At 47.3% G+C, this 20,278-nt stretch overlaps 1 protein-coding gene across 8 annotated transcripts in view; it reads left to right on the top strand.

The window, feature by feature from the left end:
- Positions 1–20,278, top strand: part of RNF157 (ring finger protein 157) — a 122,212-nt gene that overhangs the window by 43,839 nt on the left and 58,095 nt on the right. For all 8 annotated transcript variants that reach the window (XM_075903616.2, XM_075903618.2, XM_075903613.2 and 5 more), the window contains one exon: positions 3,242–3,360. In XM_075903616.2, coding sequence (XP_075759731.2) covers positions 3,242–3,360 — 119 coding nt within the window. The remainder of the gene's footprint in view (positions 1–3,241; positions 3,361–20,278) is intronic.

Raw genomic sequence — 20,278 nt, 5'->3', positions numbered from 1 at the left:
CACGATCGGCACTGGGAGCCTGTGATTGTGCAGAAGCCTTGCAGGGGCGGACTCTCAGCCACTCCTCCCGCCCCCACCAGGCTTCTGCGCAATCACAGGCCCCCAGTGCGATCGTGGCCCCGCCTTCCAGCCTGGGAGTCCCAGCTAGGCTTCTGAAGCACCCAGAGCAGCAATCCTGGCCCCACCTCCCAGCTAGGACTCCCAGGCTGGGAGCCTGTGATTGCGCAGAAGCCTGGCAGGGGCGGGGGGTGTCCCAGCCACTCCCTCCGCCCCCGCCAGGCTTCTGCGCAATCGCAGGCTCCTAGCGCCAATCATGACCCCGCCTTCCAGCCGCTCCCCACGCACCCGCCAGGCTTCTGTCCGGTGCGCAGCCGGAAGAATCAGAGAATATCGGACATTGCACTTGTCCAGTATTCTCTGATTTTTTTTACCGGACAAAGAGCGCAAATACCGGACTGTCCGGTAGAATACCGGACACCTGGTAACCCAACTGGCTCCATTTGTTTTTCTTTCATTTGAATCATTGCTGTGGGGTGGGGGTGGGAGTGAGGGGTTCAGTATGCAGGCCGCCTTGTGGGGACAGAGGACAACCCCAGACCTTTTATACTGCAGGGCTGTGTCTACACTGGCATGAATTTCCGGAACTGCTTAAAACGGAATACTATTCCGTTTTCAGTTTTTCCGGAAAAGGAGAATCTACATTGGCAGGCTGCTTTTCCGGAAAAGCATCTGTGGCCAATGTAGATGCGCTTTTCCGGAAAAGAGCCCCGATCGTCGTTTTCACGATCGGAGCTTTTTTCCAGAAAAGACTACTGGGCTGTCTACACTGGCCCTTTTCCGGAACAGTGTTCCAGAATAAGGACTTATGCCCGAGCGGGAGCAGAATAGTTTTTCCGGAATAGTGGCTGATTTTGTACAGTAGAGCATCGTTGCTTTTCTGGAAATTCAAGGGCCAGTGTAGACAGCTCGCAGCTTATTCCGGAAAAGTGGCTGATTTTCCGGAATAAGTGGCCCAGTGTAGACACAGCCCAGTAGTTTGGAGCCACGTGAGAAGTGTCTCGCCATGGCCAATGCAGCTCCAGCAGGCACAGCTGGGGGCGTGGTGCATGTCCCTCAGCTGGGGCAGGTCCAGGTTCATCTGCTGCCTGTGCTCCCCAGCCCGAGTGAGGAATGGAGCAAACTCTGCACTTTCCCCTTGCTTCCTGAGGGGCGGGAAGTGATAGAAGTGACTTTGTGGTCTCTTGGAGGCAGAGCTGAAGCAACACCCAGCAGGTGAAAGGAGCTGTCTGGGGCTGCTCACCTCCATCCAGGATTGCACCAGCCCCAAGTTTCCCATCCCCCACCCCAGCTGCAGCCCCTCTACCCTCCCTAAATGGCAGCTGGGGTGGGGAATGGGAAGCTTGGGGCTGGTGCAATCCTGGATGGAGGTGAGCAGCCCCAGACAGCTCCTTTCACCTGCTGGGTGTTGCTACAGCTCTGCCTCCAAGAGACCACAAAGTCAATTCTATCACTTAACCCGCCCCCTTACATGATGGTGAGCCGGCTGGGGAATGTCCTGATGGAAAGACTCCCTAGGAACAGCTGTGCCTGGGGGAAGACTTAGGCTGGGGTTTTGCACAGAATTATTTTGGAAGTGTCATTAACAAACTAGACTCCAGGATGGAGCGGCCTGTGACTCTGTGGGTTCCTGGTCTGAGTAGGCCGGGAGTACTACTCACTGACAGGTCTCTTTTGGGGAAGTACCATTAAAGTGGGCCCCCCTCTGAGCTAGGTAAGAGGCGATGCTGACATCAGGACAGGTCTCTCTTAAAAGCTGCCTTGAATTCTCCTGTCTTCTGTGAGTCTATCTAATCACCAAAATACAGGAATAGAACAATTCCCTGGAGTTTCCCTTTAAAAATAGGCCATCCCTGTTGACAGCGGTGCTAACCCCAAGCGGAAGGACTGGTGGGATGAGTGGGAGGTGTAGGAGACAGGGCATGTGGGGAGGCCTGGGGCCAGATTACTTGACCTGGTCAGGGCTGCTTGCTGCACCTGGGCAGTAGTGGCAGGATGAGGGGCCAGGCCAGGAACACTGCAGCCTCCCCTCCTATCCATGCCCTTCCTGTGGCCATATGGGTGCCAGACTGGGGCATGCCCCAGGATCGGGGTTGTGGACAGAATGCTGTGGGCAGATGGGGGCTGGGCCCCGATTGGGGCCTTGTTGGCCAGACTGCCACAGCCAGAGCCCAAGCTTGGCCACCGCAGCTGGGCTGTTGCAGTAGTCATGGGGCTGTTGGGGCTAGACCATGGGGTCTGCCCCAGGAGCATAGCGGCTGGGAACAGACCGCGGCAGTCAGATAGGGCCTGGGGCCGGGAGGCCACGACCAGTTGGAGGCATCTGCCACCACCAGCCCCTCTCACTATCCTGGCTGGGAGCGTGTACACGTCCCCTACAGCACATCCCCTCTTGCCGCAGCGCAGCCGGTTCTTACTGGGGTGCACTGCCTTCCTTTCACCTCTGGGTAGAGATCAACTAGACAAAAAAGACCCTCTTGGCAGGGGTAATTACACAGTTTTTAAAAATTTGAATTAATTTGTCATTCCCAAAATACAGGCAACTTTTTAACTTAATGAAAAAAGAGTCATATTTGGTTCCATACTGAGCCATATTTGACTTGAGAGCCATAGGTTGCTGACCTCTGCCTTAGCTCAGTGGTGTGCAACCTTTTTCCTGATGCGACCCCGGGAAAATTTTAATTACGCCACAAAAAAGAAAGTGCGGCCCCTTTAAATGTCGCTCTGCTCATCTGCCACTCATGCATGCTGAGACAGGAAAAAAATGGCAGCCAGCCTGGTGCTGCGATTCCCCCCCTCCCCCCCGGAAGAAAGTCTTGACCCACAGGTTGCGCACCACTGCCTTAGATCCCCCCCCCCCCCCCCCCCCCCCCACCAGACACAATGTTACGTTTTTAACCTGTCTCTTGTCAGTGATGGCTCTTTCTGGTGGCTTTAGCCTGCGCGATTTATGTGAAGCATTTTCACAGACAAAGCAAAGTCTGAGTATGTAGACTAAATGTGTTTAATTTCAGTGGCTGCTGTGCTGCCCTTCTACCCACAGAATTGCCCCTCCTCCCCATGGCTGCAGGCATCTGAGTTGGAAATTACTGAAACCGTTTCATTGCTTGGCAGTTTATCACGTTCACTTTCCAGCACCATTCAGTGTTTCTAACAGCTTCTGTTTTTTTCTGCCCCTTTTTAGGGAGCTACTTTGCCAGCCATTTCATCATGGGAGGTGAGAAGTTCGACTCCACGCACCCAGAGGGATACCTCTTTGGAGAGAACAGCGACTTGAACTTCCTGGGAAACAGACCTGTGGTGGTAGAGTGGAATTAACTCAGCTGGGTTTGCAGTTGGGGTGGTGGAATCTGATACTGTGAGACATGGAACGAGAATTGCCATTTGGACAGAAAAATCTGTGATGGGTGGGTTCTTCTCTCACACCTGCCTGAGCTTCAAAACTCAGATCCCTGCATACAAGCAGGGATCCCTAAAATCGGTGGGAGTGGTTGGATCAGCCCATTGCAGAGATCTGCATTTTACATGCAGATCTGAACTTTCCCCCAGTTGGGTAGTTTCAGGCACATCCCTACAATTAGACAATGTCGAACTGATGCTCTGTTTTCTGACTGAGACCCCACTAACTTCAACAGGGCCTAGGATTTTGCCTTCTACATTTGCAGGTGACCCTAGAACTCTTGATATGGAGATGCCGACAGCACTGGTGCAGGCAGGTACTCATCAAGCATCTCAAGGCAGCTGTTCCAGTGCAGCTCAAAGCTGATATGCAATATCCCTACCATTACTGGTTCTCTGGAGAACACGCACTGCTGGTGGTGCTGAGCTGTGATGCACACAAATGAGACCCTTAACTGACTCCCAGAGCCCTTTGTGACATGAGCTTATGCCTGAGCCCAGCATCAAAGACAGGAGAGGCTGGTGCATGTCCCTGCTCCACTTACCACAACTTCTATTGCCTCACCTTTAACTCCTCTCCTGGCACATGTGATGAGGCCCAGAGGCATTCTTTGGTTTGTGCAAGGGGAGAGCTGACGGGCACAGACTAGATACCCCAGTCTGTGTTCTGTGCATGCGAGGTCCATTTCCAAACACATTTCCTAGCTAGGCCATTGAGGTTACACATCTCTGTACTCGAGATGGGTCACTGCCTGGAACCCTGCATTTCTCATGATTGTATGTCCTGGAAATGCCCATGCAGATGCAGGAGTTTTGATGTCCTCTCTGGCCCCCCGTATTCATAAACCGGACTCCTAGTGCATTGGGTGCAGGATATAAAGCAGACACCCTTTCCTGATGGCAAGAGTCTAATTGTTATCCGCCAGCATCTTTTGCTGATAACACCATTCATTCTTCAGTGGCAGCAAAGATGCTGATTTTTACAGTTTAATCACTTCTATTTATCTAAGTCAAATGTTTTAACTTGGGGTTTATGACTACCCTGCTCTTCCTGTACTGTTCAGAGAGAGGGAGTCTTGGCAAAGTGGTGGCAGCATGGGAAAAGTAGAGAACCACTCACACAGGTGTTGAATAGAAGTGCTGACATTAAAGACCATACCCAGAAGCCAGCTGCTGCTGTTTACACTGGAGTCGCACATGGTAATTGACCTTACCCATGAATTTTATCATTTGCATGGACACTTAGAAAATGTAGCCCATGAAAATCTGATTGCAGACTGACTGGCAAACTGCTGCCTTTCTGTGTTCCCTTTGTATTCTTCCTGGAGATGTACCAAAGTACTGGGGGGCACAAGGTACATAAAGGTACATAAAGGACCCACATGTTTGCATTAGGGTTGGAAAGGGTAGAGGAAAAGGATTAGTTTATATGATAACGTTGCTGTTATTTTTGAAAAGCAAATACTGTCTCATAACTTGTGAACTTCTGAAATTGACTTGGAAAAGAGAGAGAAAAATGTATTCCCAGTATATGTGGCTGAAGAAGAAGAATCTTAACCACATTCCACCATATTGGCTCTTATTGTAGGGACGTGTTAATTTCAGGCTGTAATATTAGTGAGTCACCCCTGCTGTCTTATTGCTTTAACAATTGGGGTGGAGAGTTCTGCAATCAGAGATTCCATCATCTCCTTTCTTGCTTTGTAAATTACCTTCACTTGCTGCCCACTTTTGACATGTGATGAGTTTCTGCATGTTGTGTAAATTCTGCCACCATAAGCTGCCATCTCTGTAATCCTAAAAACAGGAGCTTTTTTTCTCTAAATCCATGGTTCCGATTTTTTTCTTGCTCATTGTAACTCCTTTGGCTTCAGTGGCTTTGCTCTTGATTTCTATCCCATATCTACATAGTAACTTTATAAATTTGCTTGTATTCTCCAGAAATGCTACATTTAAGTTAGTTCCTGTCTTTTTCTGATTTCTCTCAGAGACTTGCAGGGAAAATCAGGATTTTATTAAGGCAATAGAGGTCTGAGCCCTCGACGTATGAACCAGATATGCTATAGACAAGTTCAAGCAGGAATCACACCAGGGAAGTCCTAAGGCCTCTGTTAAACCAGAAACAGTTTAACAGATGATCATGGTGGTTTCTTCCTGTCCTGGAACCAATGAAGTCTCTCTTCATTTGCATCCCAAAACACATACATCTGAGTCATCACATCCTGGCAAATCTCTTTGCCACCTTACTTATGTTTACTAAGAAGGGCAAGTTGTCACAATATAGCAATGACATCAGGCAGCTCAGGATAAAATCAGAAGTTTTTTCTTTTCCCTCCGTGCCCAAAACTTGAGATATTTCAGTCTGTCATTGTTCATTGTTCCTTATATTGAGTCCACACACCTGCCCTAGGGGGAGGGTGTAATTCAGCTGGTGTAGACTAAGGCTGCTCTGTGTGATTTCCGCTGCTTGCGTACAGGTATTTGTACTAGCACTCCTTGGGCAGAAACAGCAGGGTAGCTGCGGTAGTACGGGTAGCGGCAGCGAGCACCTCTACCCACTGCTTTCAGACAGGGTTGGCCCTCAGCACAGCTCGACTGTGCATCCGCTGCTACTGGGGCGCCCCTGTTCGTGCTAGCTCGACAGGAGTTAGTGTGAGCACATGCATGTGAGCAAGGGTATTGCACCCCTTGCTGTAGTGTGGACATAGCCTGAGCCATGTGGTTTACATAGACTATGGCTGGGAACCTGAAACAACTTTTTATTTGGGCTTCCTCTCCCTAAAGCTGCACTCCAGGCTGTCGGGCCCTTTGCAGCTCAGTTAATAATGAAGCCCCTAGGCCAGGGGCTCATGAAAGCTGATGGGGGAGAGGGGGAAAGGAGCGGGAGTCCTCACAATTCCATGTCAGAGGGGCTCTCTGAGGTAGGAATGGTTGAAGGGAGGCTGCAACCCCACAACAAGGCCCAGGAGAGAGAGGGCAGTTCTTTCTAAATGGCTTAGCTACGGCAGCAAGTGGGATGGGGAGGAGGCGGTGGCATTAGGAGTGAGCGGATAGGGCAAAGAGAAGGGACCTTGCATTAGGTGACCGTTTGCCTCAGGCAGATTTCCCTGGAGGCCCATGTTACCTGCTGCATGGAGCTGTTAGTCCACATGGAGCACGGCCACGTCCCCCGCCACCACCCAGCAGTGGAGCATAAACGTCACATGTCACATTTCAGCCTGCCCCTGCTGGAGTCCCCACTGCACCCGCAGGTGAGCTATGTGATCTGCCAGGCCCAGCATGCAGAATGCACCCGAGCAAGCTGGGCTGAAATGGACACTTGGTTTGCCCCTCTCATGCCAGATCTGTACACAGGAGGGCGGCTGGCTTTGTGAGAGAGAACAAGTCTGGTGGGCCGGAGATTTGGATGCTGCTATCAGCATTGCTATTGACTCAAGAGCCTGAGTCCTCTGCCCTGATCCAGCAGGGTTCTTTAGCACATGCCTCGTGTCAAACACAGGGATGCTTAAAGTTCCAGTGTGTGCTGTGGGGCCTTGCAGAATGGACATGGACTGCAGTACATTAAGAACATAAGAACGGCCATACTTGGTCAGAACAATGGTCCCTCTAGCCAGTATCCTGTCTGCCGACAGTGGCCAATACCAAATGCCCCAGAGGGAGGGAACACAACAGGTAATCCTCACATAATCCCTCCCCTATCACCCATTTCCAGACAAACAGAGGTGAGGGGCACCATTCCTACCCATCCTGGCTAACAGCCACTGATGGACCTAACCTCCATGAATCTATTTAGCTCTTTTTTGAACCCTGTTGAAGTCCTATCCTTCACCACATCCTCTGGCAAGGAGTTCCACAAGTTGACTGTGCGCCTAGTGAAGAATAAATCCTTTTGTTTGTTTTAAACCTGCTGCCTAGTAATTTCATTTGGTGACCCCTAGTTTTTATATTGTAGGAATAAGTAAATAACTTTTTCTTTTTCACATTTTCCATACCAGTCATGATTGTATAGACCTCTATCATAACCCCCCTTAGTCTCCTCTTTTCTAAGCTGAAAAGTCCAAGTCTTTTTAATCTCTCTTCATATGGGACCCGTTCCAAACCCCTAATCATTTTTGTTGTCCTTTTCTGAACCTTTTCCAATGCCAATATATCTTTTTTGAGATGAGGCGACCACATCTGTACACAGTATTCAAGATGTGAGTGTACCATGTGTGACGGACCGGGCCGGGTCTGGGCACCGCTGAAAGCGTCCGCTCAGGATGAATTGCTCAAAATCAGGGCTCCTTACAGCCACAAACCAGTCATACTGAGCACTTCAGCTGCCAATCTGGCCAGCAGGAAACTTCATGAGCAAAAATCTGGCCAGCAGGAAACTTCAGACATCCCAGCTCTCCCTGTGCCACTATCAGCCCCAGGCCTAACACACAGGTGAGGGGTTATAGAATCCAATCTGACTTACCCCGAAAGGGGTTCTCCTGGCCCCAAAAGACCAGCCACAGTTCCCAGTCAATTTACACTTTGGATCTTACCCACAAGATCACGCTGGGCCAATCCTATAGAAACTAAAATCTAAACGTTTATTAATAAAAGAAAGAAAAGGCGGAGAGTAAGGTTGTTAAAGAAAATACATTACATGCACCAATCACCAAGTTCTTGATGCAGGCTCTCAGCAGAGATGTTACAAACTGCTATCTTAAAAGTCTCTGGTATACGTCCTATGTCAGGATGGGTCGACAGTCCTCCCTGGCTCGCTGGCCTTCACAAGGCTGCATCTGGGATTAGTGGCAGAATTGAAGGCAAGATGGAGACCGCCTCATGGCATTTTTATATCCATTCCTGGTCTCCCAAGTCAGAGCGATTCACGTGGTCAAGTCACCTGTTTGTGTTTCACATGCTGGCAGCCATTATGCCCTGGATGGTTTGCATGTTCCCAGATGCATTCCTCAGGTGTGTATTGGGCACCTTGAGAGTCATTGTCCTTAGGGCTGTGCTAATTAGCATAGTCATTTATTCTACAATCCTCCTTTACAACAGGCAGTGCAGGCCAGTATCAGCACAGAGTCCATATTCATAACTCCACATACAGACATCATACAAGAACATGAGTAGCATACACAGAATCAGTAGAACATAAGCTTTCATTTGATACCTCACATGGCCCCCTTTGTATAGACTTTGGGGCAACCCCTCCCCCTCATGGGTACAGCAGTGATCTGGCTGGTCCCCTTAAAAACCAGTTACGTGACACCATGGTTTTATATAGAGTCAATAAGATATTTTCTGTCTTATTCTCTATCCCTTCTTTAATGATTCCTACCATTCTTTTTGCTTTTTTGACTGCCGCTGAACACTGAGTGGATGTTTTCAGAGAACTATTCACATGACTCCAAGATCTCTTTCTTGAGTAGCTGTAGCCAAATTAGTCCCCATCATATTGTATGCATAGTCGGGATTATTTTTTCCACCGTGCATTACTTTACATTTATCAACATTAAATTTCATTTGCCATTTTGTTGCTCAATCACTTAGTTTGTTGAGATCTTTTTGAAACTCTTCAAAGTCTGCTTTGGTCTTAACTATCTTGAGCAGTTTCATATCATCTGCAGATTTTGCCACCTCTCTGTTTACCCCTTTCTCTTGATCATTTATAAATAAGTTGAATAGGTTTGGTCCCAGGACAGACCCTTGGGGGACCCCACTAGTTACCTCTCTCTAGTCGGAAAACTTACCATTTATTCCTACCCTTTGTATCTTGTCTTTTAACCAATTATCAATCCATTAAAGGGCCTTCCCTCTTACCCCATGACAACTTACTTTATTTACCAGCCTGTGGTGAAGAACCATATGAAAGGCTTTCTGGAAATCTAAGTATACTATATCCACAGGCTCTCCCTTGTCCACATGTTTGTTGACCCCCTCAAAGAACTCTAGCAGATTAGTAAGGCATGATTTCCTTTTACAGAAACCATGTTGATTTTTTCTCCAACAAATTATGTTTATCTATGTGTCTGACAATTTTATTCTTTACTACAGTTTCAACTAATCTGCCCGGTACTGACGTTAGACTTACTGGTCTGTAATTGCCAGGATCACCTCTAAAGCCCTTTTTAAATATTGGCGTTACATTAGCTATCTTCCAGTCATTGGGTACAGAAGCTGATTTAAAGGATAGGTTACAAACCACAGTTAATAGTTCCACAATTTCACATTTGAGTTTTTTAAGAACTCTTGGGTGAATGCCAACAAGTCCTGGTGACTGGTTAGTTTTAAGTTTATCAATTTGTTCTAAAACCTCCTCTAATGACACCTCACATTCTTAAGTCTTTGCTGAATTGGGGCCTAAATGGTGTTGTAGTTACTACATGGTCAATATACTGTAAAGCGGGGCAGGATGAAGAGACTGCAACTGCTGCTTGTCTGCATGGGAAAGCCAGACCATCTGATGATGTTGCCTTGTGAGTTTTATGAGCTAAACAGTTAAGTTTATCCATTATTTAATCAACAAAAAACAAATAAACTTGCCGTTTATCATGCTCAGAAATGGCAGCTCTAGTCAGATTTATACCCTAACACCAGGCTGTCAAGATGTTACCTTCTTATACAATTATTTGTGTTCATTCTATTTAAGGCCATTGAAAGTGATGTTTAATATTATCACTACTCTTACTACAATAGCAGCTGAGATCAGGGCCCCATTGTGCTGCTGGGCATGTGAGAAGATAGTCCCTGCCTCCAAAGAATTTGCAATCAAAAGACAAAGCATGGGAGACATGAACATCACCCCACATTTACAGGCACAGTGTAGGGCAAGTGACTTGCCCAAGGTCTTATAGTCTGTGGCAGGGCAGGGGATTGAACCTGGATCTCTTGGGGCCTTAGCCAGAAACCACCCTTCCCATGATTAGTGTGTGTTATCTAGTAAACTCTGCTTCCCCTTTAAAATATTACATTTGTAATCCCTAGTGAATCTTAGTTAATCCTCAGTTGAGCAGCTTCTGGTGGCAGGATATGTATTTTTAATAAAAAGGAGAGCACACATTTTGGTGGGGCTCATGTACAGCTGTGTGCAGGATTCTTCCATGCCAGAAATTATTCTTCATGACAAAGTTGCTGGAGGGCTGTTGGCCTTCTGCTCACAAGACTCTCAGCGTGCCGTGCGCACAATCTGCTCTGTACAAGTGGATGCTCTGTGCTAAGATACTCTCTTAAAATATACTCAGAATTTATAGAGCTCAAAGTTTCCTCTTTGTAACTGTTTTGAATGCACAGAAATGAAATGTGGATCTGAGCCCTGAGATGTTTGGTGTTTTGTTCCATCATTTGCATGTTCTGTAAGTGAAAGAGAAACTCATGAATGACGGTCTGCTACTGATGGGCTGTGGTGGGGCTTATTTGTGAATGCTGGGTATTTATTCCTTGTTTTTTATTACACTTGAAGCTTTTGATTTATAAGGATAAATGTGCATTTAAGAGCTACAGGGCTCTAACAATTGGAATTCAAAAGGTTTGTCAAATAGTTTCTTTGCATTGGCTGACATTGTTGCAGAAAAAGCAAATGCCACTCTGGGATGTGTAAGCAAGACAGGAGAAGTCCTTCTTCTGCTCTACTCCACACTGATTAGGCCTCAGCTGGTATATTGTGACCAGTTCTGGGCACTACATTTCAAGAAAGAGATAGACAAATTGGAGCAGGTTCAGAGAAGAGTAATAAAAATTATTTAAGTTCTAGAAAACATGACCTATGAGGGAAGTCTGAAAGAATTAGGTTTGTTTACTCTGGAAAAGAGAAAACTGAGAGGGGACATAACAGCTTTTAAGTATCTAAAAGGCTGTTACAAGCAGGAGGGAGAGAAATTATTCTCCTTAACCTCTGATAGGACAAGAAGCAATGGACTTAAACAGCAGTAAGGCAGGTATAGGTTGGACATTGGAAAAACGTCCTAACTATCAGGGTGTGGTTAAGCACTGGAATAAATTGCCTGGGGAGGCTGTGGAATTTCCGTTATTGGAAAATTTTTAAAAGTAGGTTAGACAAACACCTGTTAGGGATAATCTAGATCAGGGGTGGTCAACCCATTAAACGAAGAGAGCCGAAACAGCGGTGGAAAAAATGCAAAGAGCTGCACCAGAATTCTCTCCCCACCCACCACCCCGAGTTGTTGAGGGTGGGGGGGGGGGAAGGAAGAGCTCCCCACCTGCCCCCCAGAGTTGTTGAGCATTTTGAATTGCCGCACTGGTTGGCTCCCCTACCCCGATGAGCACAGTGAACCGGGGACCATTTCTAGGGGCTCAGGGGCGGCTTCGCAAGCTGCATTTTAAGGGGGGAAGAACCACGTGAGGCTCGTGAGCTGCGGGTTGGCCACCCCTGGTCTGGATGGTGCTTGGTCCTGCTACGAGTGCAGGGGACTGGACTTGATGACCTCTTGAGGTCACTTCCAGTTCTATGATTCTTAGTGTACCATTATTATTTGCATTATCCATCGTCCAGGTGCCCACTGTCTAGGTACTGTTACGAACAGGGACAGCCCCTTCCCCCACAGTACTGTCTGTTTTCACACAAGCACTTAAATAGCTATGAATCAGGAAGACTTTGCTTGCCTTGTTGCTGAATGAATGTGTCAGGTAAGGGAGAGCACCCTATTGCTGCACCACATCACATTGAGCTTTCAGGACAGCTGTGCAATGCAGTGGTGAGGGAGGGAAGGGTTGCACAAGGGTTTAGCTGTGTCTTACAATCAGAGGGAGTCCCACAGCGAGCTCCCTCCCCCATTAGAATGGAAATTCAGCCTTAATCCCAATGCATTTTTTCTCTCCAGCAGGGATTGAAAGAAATCCCCCTGATTACAGTAAAAGCCTATAAACTGCCCACCGTGCACGGTTCCTTGAGGGAGGGACCCAGACGTCAGATGCAGGAGAGACTAAACAAAGGGCTTGGAAAGAATGAACGCCGCCTTTCCAACTCCAGAAATTACTTTGTGTGCTCTTCATTAACGATGGGCCCGAGTTGCAGAGCGTTGCTTTCGCACCGTGTTTCCCAGGTTCAGGTGATGGGAGCTGGGGTTCTGGTTTGGCCCGTTCTACAAGCTAGTCACAAAGTCTGACTTCAGGAGTGAGGTTGTTTGGTTCTCTCCCTTCTCTGCTCCTAGGCTCAGGCAGTTGTTTTGTAGAACTGTCTCCGCTGGCAGAGTATTGTCTCCCCAAACTCTCTATTCACTCGGGAGAGCTCTACAGTCACAGCAGGGGTGGGCAATAAGCGGCTTTGTCAGGGTTAGCCTCTGGCAGGCAGGCAGGAGCTCTATTTACCTGAGTGTCCGCAGGCACAGCTCTTGTTGGCGGCGGTTTGTCCATTGGCTGGGAACAGCAAACCAAGTGCAACAGGAGCTGCAAGTGGCCATGCCTGCAGACTCTTGGGTAAATAAAGCTCCTGCCAGCCCGCCAGGAGCTAACCCTTGTAAACCACGTCCAGCCCACAGGCTGCTTGTTGTGCACCTCTGAGTTACAGCCTGTGAGTGGGAGCAGAAGGAAAAGAGAAGCTCTGAAGTGGGGTTCTGAAATTGGATGGATGGCACTTCCTCATGGCAGGAGATTCAGAGAAGGCTCCTGCAGTGAGGGTCTGCCCACCTAGCAAAGGCAGTGCAAGTGCTGTGTGAGCTTGAGTCCAGCAAGTGTAGGAGAGTTGCCAGATATCTGGTTTTTGCCCAGACAGTCTGGTATTTGTGGCCCCTGTCTATTTTTCTCAGTTGGAAGGCCGACAAGGACAATCTTCCCTTGCCATATCTGGTGGGGACAAGGAGATTTAAAGGTGCAGTGTCTTTTTTTTTTCTTTTCTTTTCCTCCTCGACCGATTCTGAAGTACAGGCTTCAGAATAGGCTGGCAAGCCAAGTACATACCCAAGGCTTGTACTGCCCAGGCTGAGCTGTCTTTGTTGTTATTCTTACCCACACTAGCTGGATGCTAGCTCTGGTAGACTAGCCCATGGGTGCAGGCAGACCTATCGCCTGGCAAGACTGGGTGGTGGGAGAGAAGCAAGGCGTGTGAGAGGCAGGCCTTGTGTGTGGATCTTGGAACTGGGACTTTGGACACGTGGTTTTGATTCTGTGTCTTAACCACAAATTTCCAGTGTGATCTTGGGCAAGCCATTTAATCTGCCTGGTGCCCTAGTTCCCCACCTGCACCAGTGGGTCAATAATATTTTCCTGCTTCACAGCGCATCAGTAATTGGGAAGCACATGGAGGTTACAGCAATGATGCTCCTTAGACAGGTAGGATTAAACAAATTGCATGATGCATTTTAAAAGCAGGGAGGGTGGCTTTGAAATGGATCCTGAAATGACTAGGAGGCGGCAGTGCAGGGTTCCTCCATACACAAAACTCACTGTCCATCCGCTGACCCCAAGATCTGTTGCTTGTTCAGTTTGCGACAATGGCGCGTACACCCAATGATACTGCCGACTGTCACTGAACTTACTCCATGCCATCCAAGAAAGCCGGGCATGGGGTACATTCCTTCAGTGTTCCCCTTATCACTTCCAAATGCTTTCCCTGAACCCTTGACTGGCTTATAATACAAGTCCTTATGCATCACGTCCCCACCCATGCCCTGGCAGCACTGGGCTGTGGCTGACACCTAAAGCACAACCTATAGACTGAGGAGGCAGGTTTGTGCCAGCAGAAGCGAAGGTGTTCTGCAGTATTTACTGGATGCTCATGAACACTGATAGGATAAATATTCATCCTTAACATGGAAGCGGAAGGAGGCTCACAAAGAAGCCTGACAACTTGATGCAGATTAGTCTAGACAAGCTTTGGCTCTCCCCCTGCCGCCTCCTTCCCTTTGGTTCTGTGTGTCTGGATTGATTTATTTAAAGAACAGCCGTGCAGTGTCTCTGATCCTCTCCGAAGGCTCTCGGAAGCCGGAGTTTGCCGTGTTGCCAGAGAGCTCAGCAGAGCGTTAAATGTCAGAGACTGTTGGGAGCCTGCCGGACTTGCCAGACATTTGTGGCCAGTGCTGTTATTGGGGGGAGGAAGGGGGTGTTGTTCCTGGGTGGAGAATGTTGTGTGCTTTATGGATGGAGTAAACCAAAGGGGAATTGTAACGCTGGCCTACAGTGGGAGGAGCAGAAAGCACGGAAGAACCTTGAGATGGGATTTTAGTGGAGGCAAATCAATGTCAGGGCAGGAAATTGCTCTTTAAATGCTGCATGAATGCATGCAGAGTTCTTAGGGACATAACCAGGGCCATATCAAATGCCTACCTTGTGCATTGAGGCGGGGCATCTGGTGACTGTGGTCAATGTACCCTCTCATTTTTCTATCCATGGACACGGTAAATGTTATATGCCCTGAGGCACATGCAGAGGTGCACCACCAGTAGACACATGTTGCCAGCTGTGGGCACTCTTCTAATCAGTTGGACAGCATGTGAATTTCTCCTGGGTGGCCCCCCAAGTGCTTAACTGACAAGGAACACCGACTGTGGCCCTGTAGATTTACTGTAGGTCATAGGGAGGGGAGACCCTGGTGGTGAGAGAGGCCATGTGTGGATATGAACACGAATCACCAAGCCACCCACCGTGCCATTGACCAGATGAAACCATTGACACTAAAGGCTTTGCCAAGATTCATGTTGGCGAAAGGGATTGGAGGGAAAGGGGTTTTCTGCTGCCATTGTTATTGCCCCTCTCTAGAGTACAGTGTAGTTTCAGCCCTGCTGTTGTACCTGGCCCATGAGCCAGAGAGAGAGAGATTGATAGGGAAGAAGGCACCTTATCAGCAGCCTGCTCAGATTCATGGACTTGAAGCTCAGAAGGGATCATCTAGTCCTGTGGTTCTCTGACAATGGGCCACTTACAGTCCAATCAGCACATAGTTGTGGCCAATGTGACACTCTCAGGTAGTGCATATTTATATTGTGTGGATGTGGCCCACACAACACACAGAGAGCTGCATGTGTGGCTGACAATGGCAAATAGTTTGAGAACCACTGATCTAATCTGTCCCATGCACATCGCAGGCCACAGAACCTCAACACCCCCTTACTCATAGCTCCAGGACATCTGGCTGAGTCACTGAAGTCCTCAAATCTTGATTTGATTTAAAGATTCAAGTTACAGATAATCCACCATTTACTCTAGTTTAAACCTGAAGGTGACCATGCCCTCATGCTGCAGAAGTAGTTGAAAAAACCCCAGGGTCTCTGCCAACCTGACCTGGGGAAAAATTCCTTCCTTGCCCATGTAGCTGGTGCTTTGCTAGTGTTGTCATGAGTCATAGGATGATAAGGCATTCAGAGTCAATGGACACAGTCTTATCGTGATTAACTATTTTCTATGAAAGAGCTGAACTGGAAACCTAAGGAGGCAGATTAGGAAGTGTATTGTTAATGGAGATGTACAACATTTTTGCGGGAAAAATAAGAACGATCAGAATGTATGTTTCTCTGTGTTTCACTGTAAAATAAGAAACTGGTCTGTGTTTGCACACACAAAACATTTATTGAAGGCTTTGTATGCTTTTGTCTTTGACAGTTTGCATGTTTCAGGAAGCTATTTCTGGGACTGAAAAATAAAATAATGTATAAATAGGCAAATTTTTGAGTGAAGCTGTGGTCTTGTTAGAAGAAGTGACTTTAAAAAAAACCTGTGAAAAGCCCCCTTTTTGACATGCAAATGTAGAGTGTAAAATTTCATGAAAAGTCCAGTTATTGTGGGTGTGAAACTGTGAACACTTTCACAAAGCAACTCACCCAAAAAGCTTCCTCATTTCATTCACTCCTAAGCACTAGCATTTTCCTGTTATGAAGAGTGCCTCTGAAGCTCACAATTGCTGCACAAATCCCTGTCCAATTCTTGTTAGCATTAGTCCTTCCACTGGGAGAATAGTGGCTTGGTCTCATGATACATAGGAGAGAACAATCTCACAGAGATGGGCCTAAACCAAAGCCCAATCCAGATCTGAATTTTGCTGGCACCTGTCTCCTAAAGGCCCTGAAGTCGCAGAGATTACACACCTAATGCTGACTTTTGTGGCTCAGATCCAGCTCTGTTGAGATGGGACTTATCACAGCTCTCTATTCTGTGTATTCTCATGATGCATCACCAAGGGTTTGTGTCTATACTATAATCGGAAGTGTGACTGCAGCACTTGTAAACACACTGGATCTAGCTTCCATCTAGTTGGCTTGAATGATGACAGCAGTGAAAGGCAGCAGAGGGTAACTACTCAAATACATTCCCAGGGTTCTTTGTATAGTCCATAGTAGGGCAGCTCACTGCTGCTGTGATTTGAGCTGACTAATCAAAGCTAGCTTGGGTATGCCTACACAGGCTGCAGTTGCATCTTGGATGGCAGCAGAAACATGCTGATGCTGGAAAACAGCATTACAATACCTTTTTCTTGCTCCAGTTCTACACAGGACATTGGCTCCCATCTCCTCCTTTGTGATATTGATCATGATTGGCTGCACTGATCCATTTCATGTGATGACTCCTTGACCAGAGACAGAAGCTAATAGAGACTGAAAATATTCCACCCAGCATGGAGAATGTAGCTCTCTCTTTCTCTACGGACATTGACAAACCCTCCCTCCCCCCAGGATCTCTTTATCTCTTGCTAATAAGGAAGTTCATGCCAGCAGGAAATTTGGGCCCCATAATTGCTCACTCGCCTACACTTTTAAGCTCACTTAGTGTCATTTGTCTGCCCCTTGCTGGTTGCAGTGTTTTATCTTGGCATTGCCCGAGAGTTTCAGACGCTTGACTTTCTCTTCTCTGGCTCTGCATGGGCTGCATCAGCAGTGCTAACCATCCTCGCTTTGTCCTTCGAGCTGTACATGGGAGAGCCCACTTGGCATGGCAAGGTGTCACCTGTCCCAGCCCAGGATTTGTCAGTACTATGTATGTGTAACCCACACACCTATTGGGTGTGGTTCACTGTCCCAGGTAGTGGTACTTACACCACTTACAGAGAGAGAGAATGAGTTTGCTCACAGCCTTAGCTGAGAGCCAGCTGGCTTTTTGCTCAAGCAGTAGAGGCTCATACACTAAGCTCCAGCAGGCCCAGGTTCGATTCCACCTATTAGTGTTACAAACGTAGCATGGATCTTACTCTGTTTGGATCTGGTTCTGGTTTCTTAGATTTGTACTGCTCAGATGCAGTACAAACAGGACACATATCAGGGAGTGGATTTCAGTAGGTTGTCTCATTCCAGCAATGGAATATACAGCAGCCTCCTTTATAAAGTCTCAGAAAGATAAGGGTGGGTGACGACAGAAAACCCTGGCTTCAAATTCCTGCAAGTGCTGTGGACCTTTTCCAGAATCAAACCCTGACGTAAATGTTCTCAGTCCCCTCTTTCTACAATGGTAGCCTGGTTGGGCCCATCTCTGATGACTGCTAACTCAGTGTCTGTGATTGAATGTGACCGTGTCTGCCAGAGCTGGCGTGTTCACAGCATATCTCAGCAAGCCATGCTGAGCCTGTTTCAGTTTTGAGTCAATGAAGCGAGGGGTTTAAACCAGTTCTGTGGCTTGGAATCCTCCAACATGGGGCAGTTTTTCTGCTGTCCAATTGCAGGAGATGTTCTACGGACCATGTCCTGAATGGTGCTGAGCATGCTTGACTCCCACTGGAAGAAAAAAGTCACTGTAGAAGGAAGGGGATGGGGTGGTTGGTAAAGCTTTTAAATTGTTTCCATGTTAAACATCTCAGAAATAGATTGGGAACCTGTGTGATTGTCTCCAAAGACCAGATTCATCTTCTATGAAGATGTTTCAACAGCCCTTTAAATACAATGGCTCCTGCAAGTCCATTTTTCCTACAGGAAGCTCCTGTGGATTTCCATGGGTACAAAGCCCCTTCAGTCAAAAGCTCCCCGCCAACTAAGCTAATGACTAATGAGTCTGAGAGGCAAAGAAACTGTGACAAAGGTCCTGTTGACACCAGCTAGTGGATCCAGAAGTGCATTCTGGGGCCTGAGCCCAACTCTACGGCTAGTAGGCCTTGGTGTTATTTCAGTAACTGTATCAGGCTGATGTAGCAGCTCCGATTGGTTTAGAAAGCTGTCTTTATGGGGTTCGAAATGCAACCGGCTGTCTTGGCTGTTGGTGAATCAGTAGTAACAAAAGACATGCTGTACAATGCAGGGATTGCAGTCCATGCAAAGCAATTGAAGTTGCTTGAGGATTTTCTCTATGGGCCATGCTAAAGTACCTGTCCTGAAACAAGGCTAGAGAGGAGTTTCCCCAGGACTGTTCATGAAGGCATTGAAACCAAGTATACAACCCCAGTCACATGCTTGTTTCCTGTCCCAAATCCCATGTGCTTGTTACAAGAAGGCTGTAATTAAACTGGGCCCTCAGAGTAAAACTGACAACTTCTTCCAGACTCTGAAAGTTCACATAGATGTGACAGACTTTGATATTTGACTTTAAGGTTATAGCTGTATTATTTCAATGTGCTGCCTCTTTATTATACCACATGGTATAATTTATTTCACTAGGAGGGTGGTGAATCACTGGAATGGGTTACCTAGGGAGGTGGTGGAATCTCCATCGCTAGAGGTTTTCAAGTCCCAGCTTGACAAAGCCCTGGCTGGGATGATTTAGTTGGGATTGGTCCTGCTTTTAGTAGGGGGTTGGACTCGATGCCTTCTGAGGTCTCTTCAACCCTAGGATTTTACGCAAGCAAACTAATTAAATAACCAAAGCTGCCTTTTCTTAGGACATGAGCCTCAGTGGATTTATGAGCACAGAGGAAATGTTCTTTATCGGAAAGGAGTAAGTCTAAGGTCTCCCCTCTCATTTGAAAAAAGGAATTGCTTTGTGTGACACATCCTGGGTCACTCAGATTTTCTCTGTTGTGCTGCACGTTGTAGCCACTTGGAACTTCATAGTGATGCAAGGGGTAGAACTGCAGGGTCACTCCCAGAGGACAGGCCCCTCCCACTTGAGCTAAAGGAGATCCTTCCCTAGCTGTTAGAAGTACGGGGCCTGTGAAACACAGTCAAGTGGCTCTGATAAAGGCTCGTCACAAACCTTCCTTGAAATTGGGTTTTTTTAATGGAAACTTGTGTTTTCAACTGAACGCATTTTTCTACATAACAATTGGGGCTTCTCATTGGTTTTTGATATTTCTCTGGAAAATCTAGGAATCTGGGGGCGGGGAGGAAAGGGCAGTTGACAAACTTGAAAAAAATGATCAAAATCTTCTGGAGGAAACCTCACAACTTTCCAACCAACTCTAGTTTCAGTTCAATTCGCCATGATAAACTGTCACAGCAAGTCATTCAGTGTTGTTTACAATGCGTGTGGCCTTTTTAAAAAACCTTTTTATAAACTTGGTTATAAGTAGAGCTGGTCAAAAAAAGTGGGACAGAACAGTTTTCTCTCAGAAAATGAGATGTTATCAAAATCAAAATGTTAGGAACCATGCTGGTAATTGTGGGCTAGCTACCCAGAGGTCCGTGTGGCTGTTGTACATAGTGTATGAGCATAGCTGTAGGTTACAAACTGCATTTGAAATAACATGCCAGTTCAGCCATATTGGGCTGACGTACACCAGTCCTATCCCACTGGTTCACTTGTCTAGTTTAGATACAGTTAATCTCTTGCTTCCTGGACCTGTGCTTTAACCACGCTAAGCAATATTGCTTCTAACGTGGGTTCTAACGCTCACTGCTGCTTCGAGAGATCACAGAGCATGTGCTTCAAGTGCAGTGTGGCTTTGGCACAGCTCTTGGGGTTTCCTTGAAGCTGAGCCGTGAGAGAATGGAGCAGCTGTCCAACAGCGCTGTTAAATTAGCTGCAGTGCCATTTCCATCCC

This window comes from Pelodiscus sinensis, chromosome 20 (assembly GCF_052426305.1).
Source record: "Pelodiscus sinensis isolate ZL-2025 chromosome 20, ASM5242630v1, whole genome shotgun sequence".
Taxonomy (NCBI): Eukaryota; Metazoa; Chordata; order Testudines; family Trionychidae; genus Pelodiscus; species Pelodiscus sinensis.
Note: the sequence above shows the minus strand (reverse complement) of the source record. Positions and strands in the feature narration are given on the sequence as shown.